Source organism: Corvus hawaiiensis, chromosome 23, assembly GCF_020740725.1.
Source record: "Corvus hawaiiensis isolate bCorHaw1 chromosome 23, bCorHaw1.pri.cur, whole genome shotgun sequence".
NCBI classification, from domain to species: domain Eukaryota; kingdom Metazoa; phylum Chordata; class Aves; order Passeriformes; family Corvidae; genus Corvus; species Corvus hawaiiensis.
Genome location: NC_063235.1, coordinates 1414564 through 1429024, shown reverse-complemented (window position 1 = coordinate 1429024; position 14461 = coordinate 1414564). Strand labels below are relative to the sequence as shown.

Here is a 14461-nt window from a genome sequence, read left to right as displayed (position 1 = left end):
CCCTGGATAATCCTCTCTCTAAAAATGCACATCGGAAAGGGCTGGAGAGGAGGAATGAGCAGAATTCATACACTGAACGTCTGGCCTTCCCCCTCATTCACACACACTCACACAAATCTGGGTTTTAGCCACCTCAGCCTGACATAAATCACTCGCCAGGCAGTGCTCCTGGGTGATTTCCTTTCGCTGCAACCCCGCTGCCAAGGGCGCCACGCGGAGAAAGCCACAAAACCCACGGGAGAAAAGAATCCTCAACCTCCCCACACGTTCCCAGGGTCAGATCTGCTTTTTTACTGTTAAATTGCCACCTTGGTGAGGGGGTTTGGGGTCTAAACCTTGCCTAGCCCAAGGTTTAAGTCATGCCCTGACAGCTCAGCTACACGTTTAATGTTTGCTATAGGATGGACCTAAACATCAAAGCTGCCTCTGTGGCTCTGAATGGGATGCAGGGAGAGCTCTCCATGCCTGGAATGAAATGTTGGGGTGTTGGTCCCTTAAATCCTAATGGGACAAATCCAGGGAGAGCTCTCCACACCTGGAATGAAATGTTGGGGTGTTGCCCCCTAAAACCTAACGGGACAGACCCCAGGAGAGCTCTCCACACCTGGAATGAAATGTTGGGGTGTTGCCCCCTAAAATGTAACAGGACAGACCCCAGGAGAGCTCTCCATGCCTGGAATGAAATGTTGGGGTGTTGGTCCCCTAAACCCTAACAGGACAGACCCAGGGGTCTCCAGAGAAAGGAAAGCAGAGGCCTTTCCCCCAGGTCACTCTGCGCACAGAAACTCTGCCGTCCAATTGAATCCCCGTGTCCTCACACTGTCTGTCATTTATGGAATCAGGCTGAAGGCATCTGTGAGCAGTTTTTGGCCTGAAGGCAGCCCCTGAAGCCCAAAGCAGAGCTCGTCACCCTTGGCTCTGGCTGCCAGGAGTGGCGGCTCCCCAGGTGATTCCCCTGCCCCACCTCAGCCTTGTCCTAAGGGGGATGAATCACCCCAGCGGAGCCTCTTTGTCTCCCCTGGTTTTGGGGGAAGCTACAGAGTGAGCAGCTCAAACGGAAACCGGCAGAATCCAGGGGGATGTAACCCAGCCCCCGCAGCTGCTGGAGCTGCCACGGGATGCTTGGTAGGAGCAGGGATAACCCAGAAGTCGCTTTGGGAAATGAGGTGAAACCTTTCAGATTTGCCCAGGAATTTCAGGAACTCAGCTCAGAGCATTAAATTCACCCAGGGCTGCTCTTTGTCTGTGGGGCCAGATCAGCCTCATGCCCACACCATCCACACATCCTTCCTAAAGCCTCCTGGGAATGGTCCCTGTGCTGTCCTGTCTGCCTAAAAGTGCCAGGAATTTCATGAGAAAGGGTCCGGGGCAGAACAGTGCCAGGAACCATTTGAATATTTAACAGCAGGAATGGTCTCGAGCTGGTGGCTCTGGGCATGGAGATAACAGCGAGGAAACCAGCGGCAGGAGACACACTCAGAACCCTCAAAATTTAAACTTTTAGGGTTGGGGCTTCACCTCTTGATGGGAGCTATGGGCTCAGAACACTGCTGGGGACAACCTTCGCAGGTTTGCTGAGGAATACAAAACAATTGACTTGCTAGATGTAGCACGAGGTTTGTTTATTGCAACTTTCGAAAGCACAAAAACATTGACAGATGAAAGGCACCGGAGAGCCAAAGTCATACAGTCACTGCTATCCCCTTTTACAGTCTCGTTCGAATGTACAGAGTGTGCACGCCCCAGTACAGTGTCACCAGCCATCCCTACATGCACGCTGGAGCCCGCAGCCACTCCAGAATTCCAGAATTATCTGCTCAGCAAATCCCACTGGAAAATTTCAAACCCCAAGCCGAGGACGGAGACAGCACGTACGGAACTACTGCTTGCTGCATGCATGACTGTACAGAACAGCGGAGCTTTGTTACATCTCCTGGGGGGTGGAGTGACAGCCTGGAGTTGCAGAAAGGAGGGAATGTTGAAGGGAAGGAGCCAGAGCAGAGTTAGCTGAGGGTTGGACTCCCAGCCTTGGAGTGATGCTACTGCTCCTGCACGTCCTGGCAGCCGCTGCTGCCCCGCCCGTGCCAGCTGTGTGTGTTTTAAGCACTGCATGGAGGATTTCGCTCCCACTGAGCACAAATCAGTTCTGTGCCTGCCGAGAATTCCATTTACCTCCACTGCAGCTATCAGGGGTTCTGCCAGCCACACGGGGACAAAGGGCTGGGTTTAGGATCCACCGTTTCCCTCCTCTTGGAGGGGCACGAACCCTTCTCCAAAGCCCTTGGAGGGACACAAATCCCCCTCCAAAGCTTTTGGAGGGGCACAAACCCTTCTCCAAAGCCCTTGGAAGGGCACAAAGCCCTCTCCAAAGCCCTTGGAGGGGCACAAACCCTTCTCCAGAGCTCTTGGAGGGGCACAAATCCCTCTCCAAAGCCCTTGGAAGGGCACAAATCCCCCTCCAAAGCCCTTGGAGGGGCATGAACCCTTCTCCAGAGCCCTTGGAGGGGCACGAATCCCTCTCCAGAGCCCTTGGAGGGGCACAAACCCTTCTCCAGAGCCCTTGAAGGGGCACAAATCCCTCTCCAAAGCCCTTGGAGGGGCACAAATCCCTCTCCAAAGCCCTTGGAAGGGCACAAACCCTTCTCCAGAGCCCTTGGAGGGGCACAAATCCCTCTGCAAAGCCCTTGGAGGGGCACAAACCCTTCTCCAAAGCCCTTGGAGGGGCACAAATCCCTCTCCAGAGCCCTTGGAGGCCAATTGAATGGAGGTGAACTGGGCAGGGCAAACTCTTCCTTCTGCAAATGGCACCACGGGAACCTGAACCTGCACCAGCAGACAGCTTGGAGGGGTTTTGTGAGGGGGTTTAGGAGGCGCTGGGGGACATGCATGCAGTGAAATGTGGCTTTGGATGAGTGAGGGCTGAACCATCGCTGTTCAGCCCGTCCCTTCAGGGCGTGGGGGTCTCGTACCTCTGGACACACACACGGGGTGTGCGTTTTAGCACCATGGCAAAGAGCAGAGCTCAGAGCAGCACAGGCACTTCCTTAAGGGATTGAAATCGAGGATGCTACGACAGCACTCAGATAAAACCCTCGGAAAAATAGTGCATAAATGTCAGTGTGGTTATTGCACTGCTCAGGTAATTATCTGCCCCTGTGTCCCTGGAAATCTGTCTCTTGGATTTTGGCAGGAGAGCGATGGAAATGCTGAATAGAAATAAAGATTTATTGAATCAAAGCCACTCTACTGTGTATTTTAAGACATATTTATAAGCAGCAGCTGCAGCAGTGATTATGATAAATTTAATATTCAGAGTTCATTTCATGACACAGAAATAAAATGAATAATCCATCAATATAAATTGACTTGAGATGAATATCAAATTGCAAAATCTTTAGAGCGATTCTGTTTGCTAATCTACATGAACATGATCTGGATTAAAGGGATCTGTTTGGTTCAGCATTAAGCAGGAGGGGTAAAGTCTGGCTTTAAAATGAGATACATAAAATTAGGCAGCTCACAGGAGCGTCTTAAAGACTTCTGTGCCCGTGTGGGCACTGCCTTGGGGGAGCTCTGCCCCTGGGAAGCCACTGCGAAGTCTTAACTCTAAAACCAGGCATAAAATGTCCTCAAATACCTGGAAAAGCAGGTGGGCAGCTATGGACCAAACGGACCAAACCACAGGGGTGTTTAACAAAACGTGTCTGCCCCGCTGAGGCACTTTTATAAATGTCACTGCCAGCCTTTGTGCTTCTTCAGGGGCCTAAATACACTTGCAAATCTCCCTTTAATATTTTTTAAATACTTTTAAGCATGCCTCTCCATGTTCATTAATGTGAGATGAGCAGATGCACAACCAGACAGAATCCCATTTCCCCAAGGTAATCCTCTTTTTTTTTTTTTTTCTTTTTTTTCCATTTCTAACATGCAAAATGTAGGGAATTAGAACAGCATTAAAAAAAAAAAAAAAGCCATAAAGCTATTTGAAATATCAAGACAAATGCAAATGAAGTCTAATCCTTTGTGCTGGAGCCGTGGTGGTTCGTGGGGTGGTGGTGGAGATTCCTACTTTTTGGGTGACAAGGCAAGTAGGAACTGGAGAACAGAAACCTGGCCTTGGAGCAGGCTCTCCTGCCTCCTGGGTTGGGGTTCCAGTGGGGTTTGGGTTCTTCACTCTAACAGCTTCACCGAGAACAGGCGCTTCTCAAAGCGCCAGCGGGACGAGTAAACCCCAACCAACCTAAGCACAGCCACGCCCCGGCCCCCAGCCCCCTCTGCCCACGCATCCAAATGGATCAGGAGAAAGAGATAGGATTGCATTACCTCGGTCATTTTGGGCTTCCTGGAGCTGGCTGGGACCAGCCTGCCCGCCTCAGGCCGCGGAGCAGTGGCCATGGTGTAGGTCTCCTTGCTCACCTTCTGCTTGGACCTCAGCAGGGCCAGGGCTGCCTTGGTGGACACCCCGGGCAGGTTGGGGTTGTAGAGGCTGACGCACCAGCTGGCATACACCGAGGAGCGGCCGTCCGCTTGCGGGGTGTGATTTGGCTTGATGTAGTTTAAATAGCACCAACTGACATTAGTGGTTGTGTGGAGACTGGGGAACTGCAGGACCTTCTTGGTGTCTGTGCCTTCCCGAGCCTTCCCCGCGCTGGCGGCGCCCTCGGGCACGGGGGCAGTGCTGGCAGGGGTTGGTGGAGGCTGCTCCACCGGTTCTTTGGAGTCTTCCTTCTTCACGGGCTGCAGAGGCTCCTGGCTGAGGAACTGTTTGCCAGCTGGCTGCTCGTACTCCTGCAGGGCCTCAAAGCTCGGGGAACCCGAGCGGGACACGGCCTGCTGGGAACTGCTCAGGGTTTCCTTTGGCTCCGACTGCTCCACGGACACGTTGGGTGGTGTCTCAACCTCAACCCTGTCTTGGCTTTCTGCAAGGAAGGGAGATTTATCCTGCTTTTTCCCTTCCTCTACTGCACTGGGCGGCTTCACCACTTCGAGCTTCTCTTCTGCTTCAGACACTTCCTCCTCCTTCACCCTCTTCTGCTGCTGTGTCTCCATCGTAAGCTCCAAACTGCCGGCTGGGGACAGCATCCTTTTGCTCCCTCCAACTGTGGAGGGGCCCCCTTCCAGGCCGAGGACGCTGTCCGAGGGGCAGGTGAGGGGCATGTAGCCCTTTCGTTCTGGCAAGGGCAGGGGCACTCTCAGGTATGGGCTCTGGAAAAGGCTCCTCTGCTCCTCTGTGATCATCTGGGCCAGGTCAAAACCCAGCCCATGGACGTCAGCGCTGCACACCAGGGCGCCCTTGGGCTGGCGGTCATCAAATTTGGGGAGGACGATGGTGGAGGAGCTGCACTGGGACTGCGTGACCAGGATCTGGGAGAGCGTGGTGTACATGGCGCTGCCGTAGGAGGGCATGTTGGTCTGGATGCGAACAGGGACAACCAGGGACACCATGGGCTCTGTCCGGGTGGGGACAACGAGCTGGGTCACGGTGACAGACACCGCGGGACTCGCTGTGCAGGTCAGAGGGTGCAACCTGCTGTCCGAGTCATAATCCGTGCACGGGGACAGGCTGGAGCTTCCTGCTGCCGAGAACAAACTGGATTTGATCTGTGGCAAATGTCCACCAGCATCGCCTGGCAAGTGGAGAGCAAACTGAGACTGGAGAGGCAGGAAGAAGGCTGAGGGGATTGGAGAGGAGCCAGGGTAGTGCACGGGCAGGAATGAAGGGTGCCTGAAGGACACCTCAGCGGGGTGAGACATCAAGGGAGGAGTGATGTGAAGCGGGCCGGGGTGGATGAGCGTCTGCGGGAGGGGCAGCGGCGGGGTCTGGAATATGGAGGGAGGGATCTGAGGCATGGAGAACTGGGCAGAGAGGATGTCAGACATGGTGTGGGCAGCAAAGAGCTCTGCAGACTGCCCCGGCTGCGACAGGAGGTGCTGGTAGGGAAATATGGAAACCTGGGGGGCCATGAAGTGCTTCTCGTGCAGTGTCAGCTGTGGCACGGGGTGGTGGAACACCTGCAGCGCCTCTGTGTATGGCGGGCTGTAGGATGGCTCGGGGCTGTCCTTTGGCTGGCTCTTGTCACTCGGGTAGGTGCCGTGTGAGGGCAAAGGGGAGGACGAGGTCGGCTGATGGGGCAGACTCGTGGCAGGAGATTTACTGGAAGAAGGAGCTGGATCCTCCGTGTCTGGCCAGCCCGGTGGGGCTGGGTCTGGCTCGTGCTCGGGGTGCCTGGTGAGGGAGGCCTGCCGCACCAGGAAGCATTTCCTCCTCTCCTGGGGGGCCAAGGAGGTGGAGGGGCCAGGGGTGGAGGCAGGAGTGGACGACAAGCTCCCGTAGTCGAAGGACTTGCTGCGAGTCTCTGACATCTGGGAAGGGTGGGACACGTTGGGTGTCTGCTCGGACGCGGATCTCCGCATTTCCCTGGAATGGTGATGGTGGCTGGGGACCATCAGCATATGGGAGCCAACGCCAGGAGGTTTTGGGTGGGATTCAGAGGGCTGGCTACTCGACTCTGGCTTGGTGTGGTCGTCCCGATCAAAGGAGATGGAGTGGCTGGAGCCATGGGATAGGCTGCTCTCCTGGCTGGGGCTCCGGGTAAGAGAGACGGACTCAAAGCTGGACTCTCCGGAGGACTGCGCCATTTCTGCCAGCCGGAGCCGCTTCTTCTTGGGTGGGAGTTTCTCCGCAGGGAGCTGGGAAAGAGTCTGGCTTCTCTGCGGCCACTGGAATTCCTCGGTTTTCTCTGGCTCCTTCGGAGGAGGTTCTGGCTCTGTTTCTGGTCTGTCCGGCTCTTCCGTGACCAGAATCTCAGGGACCTGGATGTTGGGCTGGCGGACCAGCCTGGGCTGCAGGGAGTGAGGGGGGCGGCTGTGCTGGGGCGTGGGCTGCGATGGGAACTGGGACAGGGGCTTGTCCTCTTCCAAGCTGCTGGGCTGCTCGATGGAGTCCGACTTCTCAAAGGAGCTCGTGTGCTGGATGACAGAGATCTCCTTCGAGGTTGTTCTCCTCTCCTTGCCCTCCGCGCTCGAAGCCGGTTTGGTGTTCCTGGAATGGAAGCTGGCACTGGCCTCGGAAGGTGCAGATTTTCCCGAGTCTGCTGGTGACTTCAAGGATTCACGGGTCAGGTTTAGAGCCACATCAGAGGAGGCCAGGTTTGCAAACTGAGCGCCTGGGCCGGTGCTGGAGGAGGGGGTGTCAGATAATTCAAAAGCTGGAGGCTCCTCGTCATCCCCAAGGCTCTTCTCCTTCCGCCTCTTCCGCAGCGGGGTGAGCTCCAAGGTGCTGCCCAGCTTGTAATGCATCATCTGGGGCCACACATCGGGATCTGCCGCGCTCTTCTCCGGCTCCGACGAGGTGTGGGATGTGGCAGAGTGGGGTTTAGAGAGCTGCAGTTCTGAGCAGTAGTACTTCTTGTGGGCCTCGTAATTGTCCCTCTTCTTATAGCGAGCGCCGCACACATTGCACTCGTACATGAACCCTTTTGCCTTTGGGCCCTTGCGGGACTTTTTGGTAAGATCGCTTTCCTTGGTTTCAGGCTCCTCGGGAGGTTTGGGAACAGTTTCTTTGCTGGCAGAGCCGACCTCCTCCGAGACGTATTCCACTCCCAAGGGTAGCTCGATAGCTGGCTGGCGTTTTAGCATTCGAGGGTGGGAGGAAAACGCTTGGCTGCGGCTTAAGACTTCAGGCTCCATGATGTGATCATCGAATGAGTAGCTACCTCTAAAGGTGTGTGGGGAGCTTATAGTGCATGCAGCAGAAGGCATTGAGTGGCTTCTTAGGAGAGGCACTGTCTCTGTGGCACTGTGGGATTGCTGAAGTGACAACAATGATTGTTCGGGCTTCATTTTTTCACCGTGGGATGCCAACACTTTCGCTGCATCCAGCTGGCTGCTGGAACCAGACTTGATATCGAACTGAAACGGTTCCCTGTACGCACCAGACTTTGGGGATTCAATGCTGCTACGCCTGGATAGGGAGCTTCTTCTGGGCTTCACGCTGTCGATTTCACTGGTATCCACAACAGCTTCGTTAATGGTAATTAGCTTAGTGATGTGTTCGATCACCTGTGTTCTAGGCACAGACAGCGGGACCATGCTGGGCTTCTCGTCGCCGGACAGGTGTGGGAACCCCTGGGTGGTGTTTGCAGCCAGCGCCGCCGTCCTTTGCCCGATCCTCCCACACTTCCCAAAGATGATCTCGGCGTAAGATTTGGCGTTGGTGTTGGGAGGGCTGATCTGCTGCTCCGCGCTCTCGGATCTGGAGAAGTACCCGGACTCGGTGCTGCCTTTGCTGCCGGGGCTCAGGAACGCCTGCTCGTCGATCACCTTCTTGCGCTCGCTCAGGCGCAGCGCCAGCTTCTGCTTGATGGTGTGGGTGTCCTCGGACTTATGGCTCAGGGCGTGCTCCGACGATGGCTCCACGAACTGGGAGCTGTCCTCGAGGGACTGGGACATGCTGGAATGGGACAATGAGCAGCGGTCATGGCTGGAGCCTTGGCTCCCTGCGCTCAGCAGGCTGCTGGAGAGCAGGGTGTGCTTCTGCCTGGGCGACAGCTCCACAGCATGACCCGACATCGCTGCCGTCTCCTCCTCCGAGTCCGTGCTCTCCCCTTCTGTCGGCTCCTCAAAGTCCTCCCCGCCGATCCTCTCCATCTCCAGGCTCGATGGATACATCTCTGCTCCGATCCCTGAGGCCAGCCCAGCTTTTATCCGGTGAGCGTGAGACTTCCTGTGTTTGTACAAATTGCTCTTCGTCTTGAAGGAGAAGCCGCATGGAATGCAGGGGTAGGGCCTCTCCCCCGTGTGGGACCTGATATGTTTCTGGAGCACGCTGGGCTTTGCGCAGGGCCTGCTGCAGTACTGGCAGATGTATTTGCCCGGCTTCTGAGGCTTCTTCTCCTTCTTGTGCACCTCCTCAGCTTGCTTGAGGGACACCTGGGCAGGGCGAGGGATGAAGACCTTCTGCACGGCCGGCATGTCCTCCGCGGGAATGATGGGCGAGTGGGACGGGAGGAGCTGGCCATGGTGGGAGTGCAGCCCGGGGGATGGGAAGGAGCCAGAGGGCCCTGGTCTGACTGGATCAACTAGCTGCCATGTGGGACCTTCCAGGACATGCTCCGGCTTCCCCGGGGACATAAATGCTGGTGCCAGTGCGTGCTGCTGAAGCTGCGGGACGTGGGCGGGGTGGTCGAAGGAGGAGGGCTTGGGTTGTTTCTGGTGGCCGGGCTTCTCCTGGGGCTCCTCTCGCGGAACGGGCAAAGAGCCGGAAAAGTGCTGCGGCGAGATGATATCTCGGAGAGGGGTTCCTTGGGAAGGAGCAGAGCTGCCCTGGTACGTAGTTGGGGATGAAATACTGCCTTGGAAAGCCTCTCCTTTGGGAAGCCTCTTTCTTGGACTTTCCTCAGCCTTTTTTGTGCTCTTCTGGCTTTGTTCAGGATCCATGACCTTAAAAGGGTCTTTGAATGCTATTTCGGGAAGGTTTTGGCAGGCTTCATTTACGAATAATAAAGGTCTCCTCTGTAGATTCCCTGTTTTGCCTGCATTTGCTACGAAGCTGGAGCCGCCAGGAGATGGTTGTTGATTTAAGATTTTACTAAAGTGTCACTAGTTGCTATTTGATTCAAAAAAAAAACGTTTCAAGGTCAATAAAGTTCACATTGGTAACACATGACAAACTACTTCAAAGAGAGAAAACTTTCCAAAACTTTCAGTCCAAATATTTTCCTTGTGAACTTGGTTAAGGCTTTAAACCTTGCCATTTTATTTCAGTTGACAGTGGCAAGCCTTCAAAGTCAAGATGCAACCCACAATGTGTCTCTTGTTTGTTATGCAAAGCTTTGAAAACTTGAGACTTTAGTGCTCATCTCAGAAAGATCCTTTTTTTTTCCCTTTCTTTCTCCTGTGCAAGGAAAATAACACTGAACGGTGGATGTCCCCCTGTGTCTTCCTTCTGTTCCACTTTGGAGTTCAAAAGCCTTGGAAAAGTACTTCCCACATTTCTGTAATTACATCCAAAAGAAAAACAGACAAAAAAAAAATGACTTTAGCTTTTGTAAGTAATTAAACGCTGCTCGTTCTGGGGGGGTTCACAGGGAATATTTTGCACACAAATAATTCAGAATAACTCATTGAATGTCTGCCATTCACAAGACATTATTTTAATGGCAACCTAAACATAAACTGCACCCAGGCAAACCTCAGGGACTCGGTTTAACGCTCACAAAACCTGGCTGTGGGGCAGCAACCAAAGACAGGAACTGGAAACAGAGACAGTTTGGAAAAATGCATTAAAACGCTCTCAAACTCGGATTCCTCCTAATCTCCTGCAAGCATGTAGGGGTTTAAAGTTTTCATAATTGTATTTCCCTTCCAAACTGACTGACACCAAAGCACTGCCTCACGCCTCTTACAGCCCTGACAAATAACGAGAGATCTTCTCTGGATGAAAGCTGCTCTTAAGCTGTGCTAATCTTCAGCGTCACCGACGACAAAGGCAGGTAAAGAGGAGCTTTTGTGGGAGCGTTGCCTCTTTAATTTCCTGCCTTTTGTCACCAAACACAGGTGCAAATCCAATTCTTGCAGCACACGTGAGGGCTGCCATCGTGGGCTGTTCCTAAAGGGAAACCCTCTTGAAATGAGTGGGGATGGGACCTCTCAAGCCCTATTAACCACCCTGGTCAGCAAGGGCAGCTTGTGATGGGACACTCCAGGAGGGAATTGCACTGGAATTGCACTGGAATCAGCCGGTGTCTCCAAGAGATGGAGTAGAGGACGGGTGGGACGCTCTGAAGGAAAAGAAGGGCGGTGCTTTTTGAGTGAAGGGAACCGAGAGGTGTGATCTATCAGGAGAAATGAATCCTTGTCCCTCTTTCTGAAGGTATTGCTTGCCCCGGGGTGCTGCACCTCGCTAGGACAGGATTGCTTTGGTTTAATAGGGGGAAAGTGTTCCAAGCCCTGTGTTCTCATCCTGGGGATGGGGCTGAAGTGCAAGTCCAGCAGAGCAGGGAGGAGCAGGGGAGTGAGATTTGAGCTCTGTGACAGCCTGACTTCCTCCTGAAGAGTGAAGATCCACCAGGAGGAACCACAAAGTCCTCCAGGGATTCCCCACACCTCATTCACTCCTGCAACCCTGTGGGCTCAATGAGAAAAGGGACGTGGGGTTTAAGGGGATGTAGCTTAATTAGCAGAGTCTAACGATGCTGGGACACCCGGGGACACATTGTGACCAGCCAGACTTCACAAAACTCTCTGAAAACCTTCTGCTGTTTGGACACATCACCTCAGATGGCCGAATTTAGGGTGCAAGTCCTTGGACACAACTCTGTCACGGAGAGAGGCAGCTGCCACTGAGGGACCCAACGGGGACAACGCATCCCCCGCGAGGGGCTCAGTTCAGGGACACTGGTGGCCCTGAGATGCCATTTTTTACTCACTGGACAAGTGGCTTCTGTTACTGCCCAGCTGTGACACCAAGTCTCAGGGCAATGACACAAAATCAGTCCTAGGCTTGAACTTCACCTTCCTTTTCCCCAAATCCAGGCCCTGCTCCCCTCCAGCACAACCTCCAAACTTCCCAGGACCTGCAGAGCACCTGCTCTTGCCCTGACTTGCTGAGGAGGTCGGGCTCGTTGCTGTGAGAAGGATTTAATTACCTTCTGAAAGCCGTTTTCTGAGCAGCCCTCAGTGCTGACTAACCCTGAGCGTGGTCTGGGCTAGACTTTGAGCCCAGCACTTACTGAAGATCAAAGACACTCGTGGGGCTGATTTATCACCTTGATTTCTGCCCACGTTGCTGGGGTTTGCCCCACTCGTGACATACAGAGCTTTTTAACTCGGGAGAAGTGGATTTAAGCAGGGACAGAGAACTTTAACCAGGCAGAAGTGGATTTAGGTGGGGATTTTTTCAGCAAGTGCAGAGTGAGCTGCCACAAGCTCAAGTATTCACACTTAAGAATTCCCAACTCAACCTGAACAACTTTTTAATACTGAATTTCCTGCTATAGGCAACGTACCAATTCCTAAATGTACAGCAGTGAGGCTTGCAAAGAAAATTCTTGAGTTGATTCAATATTACCCCAAATGTCCAGACCATTCGATGTTCCTCGTTCTCCTCTGATGAACACATGGGCCCCAGCTGACTTTTTTTTTTTTTAGGAATTCTGCCCAAAAGTGAACAATTCAAGGACAAGCCAACAAACAAACACACCTGGCTGCCTACAGCAGCGAGCGGGGCCATCCCGGGCCAGCTCAGGCTACTTTGGACATCTTTATTCCATTACTGGGAATGAGGCTCCTGGAATGCCAATGGCAAAGGATAACTCTCCTGGCTGGATCAGTTCATCCAGGCTGGGACTTCTCCAAGGAAAATTTAACAGTGCAACAAAAAACAGGAGAAAAAACATGCAGCCCGGGAGGGTTTCTCCACTAAGAATCCAGAGGGAGGGAGAAGAGGAAGGGAGATTTCATCAGGATCAGGAGCTTCTTCCCGAGGGACAGCTCCGATCTCTGCTCCTGGGCCAGGGACAGCACCCAGGGAGCGGCTGGAGCTGGGCCAGGGCAGGCTCAGGCTGGAGAGCAGGGAAAGGTTCTTCCCCCAGAGGCTGCTGGGCACTGCCCAGGCTCCCCAGGGAATGGGCACGGCCCCGAGGCTGCCAGAGCTCCAGGAGCGTTTGGGCAGCGCTGCCAGGGATGCCCAGGGTGGGATTTGGGGTTGTTTGGGCAGGATTTGATAATCCTTGAGGTCCCTTCCAGCTCAGGATATTCCGTGATTCTCCAACCCTACAATATTTTCCCCTCAGCATCCCGAGCCTGGCACTGGCACAACAACAGCAAATCCTAAAGGAAAAAGCTGCAGGGATTATCTGGCACACGGTTTCCAGCTGCTGCCGTCACATGTCTGCGGCCCGGTCCGAGGCACAGGCACTCAAACTGGGGATTCCAGCTTTTCTTTCTATTCAGACAGGATTTCTTAGGGTTTCACTTGAGATGCAGTGGAGCAAACACGAGCAGGAACGCCCATTGCGTTCCCAGTGCCAGAAACAAAGGCTGCCACCCCGATGGAAGGAATCGGTGACAGAATTCCCTCTGATTTTAATGGGACCAGAATTTTACCCTAAAGCCTGAGAGAAAATGCCCAGAAAAACGCTCTTCTAGAAAGTCACAATTGTTGGGATTCTGAACGACCTTATTATGGCAGAAATGGGTCATGCAAGGAGGGCCAGGCACACGTTTTCCCAATCCTAAACCTCATCCAGTCCTAAACCTCTCCCAATCCTAAACCTCACCCAGTCCTAAACCTCTCCCAGTCCTAAACCTCTCCCAGTCCTAAACCTCTCCCAGTCCTAAACCTCACCCAGTCCTAAGCCTCTCCCAGTCCTAAATCTGACCCAATCCTAAACCTCACCCAATCCTAAACATCTCCCAGTCCTAAACCTCTCCCAGTCCTAAACCTCTCCCAGTCCTAAACCTCACCCAATCCTAAACCTCACCCAGTCCTAAACCTCTCCCAGTCCTAAACCTCTCCCAATCCTAAACCTCACACAGTCCTAAACATCTCCCAGTCCTAAACCTCTCCCAATCCTAAAGTTTACCCAATCCTAAACTTTAACCAATCCTAAACCTCACCCAATCCTAAACCTCTCCCAATCCTAAACCTCACCCAGTCCTAAACCTCTCCCAATCCTAAACCTCTCCCAGTCCTAAACCTCTCCAGTCCTAAACATCTCCCAGTCCTAAACCTCTCCCAATCCTAAACGTCTCCCAATCCTAAACCTCACCCAATCCTAAACTTTACCCAATCCTAAACCTCACCCAATCCTAAACCTCTCCCAGTCCTAAGCCTCTCCCAAGTCCTCCTGAAGGCTTTGAGGAAGAGCTGACCACCGCCCAGCCTCAGGCCCGGGACCATCACCCCACCCACACGAGCTCTTCCCCAGCAGATTTGGGGTTGAGACCCCTCCTGAACGGGATGAGAAATGCTGGGCCTGGCACCTGAGCTCCAAGTGGGAACATCACTGAGAAGACATCAGGATTTTCCAGTGGGATTTTTGGGAAGCTGTCACAGCCCCGCCTTTTCCAACCACAACAGCAATTTCCTCTCTGTATACACCCAATTTTAGCCTGTTCTTAGGGACTCCAGGCTTATGGGGAAAGCCTGGTGGGCTGCTGGAAAATCCACGTCTTTGTTGAACACAAGTGTGAAGCCAAACTTTAGACAAATTTAACGACCAACCGCCTTGGACATTTGTTAAATACTTTGCAAAAAATTGTTAAATTTGTTAAATAAACTTTAAATCTTCCAACTTTTGTGCAAGCGAGGGAAGCAAGCACAGCACCAGCTCCTATTTCTGTTCCATGGACAGAACTGGCAGCCACTAAAGTGCCCTGCCTGTGAGAGGATCCAGCATTTACCCCTTTTTAATTAGGGGTTAATCAATCTGGAGATGCACATCTGGGGGGAAAACAA

General features: G+C 53.3%; 1 protein-coding gene across 1 annotated transcript in view; it reads right to left on the bottom strand.

The window, feature by feature from the left end:
* LOC125337527 (transcription factor HIVEP3-like) overlaps positions 1 to 14461 on the bottom strand; it is a 244864-nt gene that overhangs the window by 55151 nt on the left and 175252 nt on the right. The window contains 1 exon segment of the mRNA XM_048327365.1: positions 4324 to 9995. Within this exon segment, the coding sequence (XP_048183322.1) occupies positions 4324 to 9438 (5115 nt within the window). The 5' untranslated portion in view covers positions 9439 to 9995.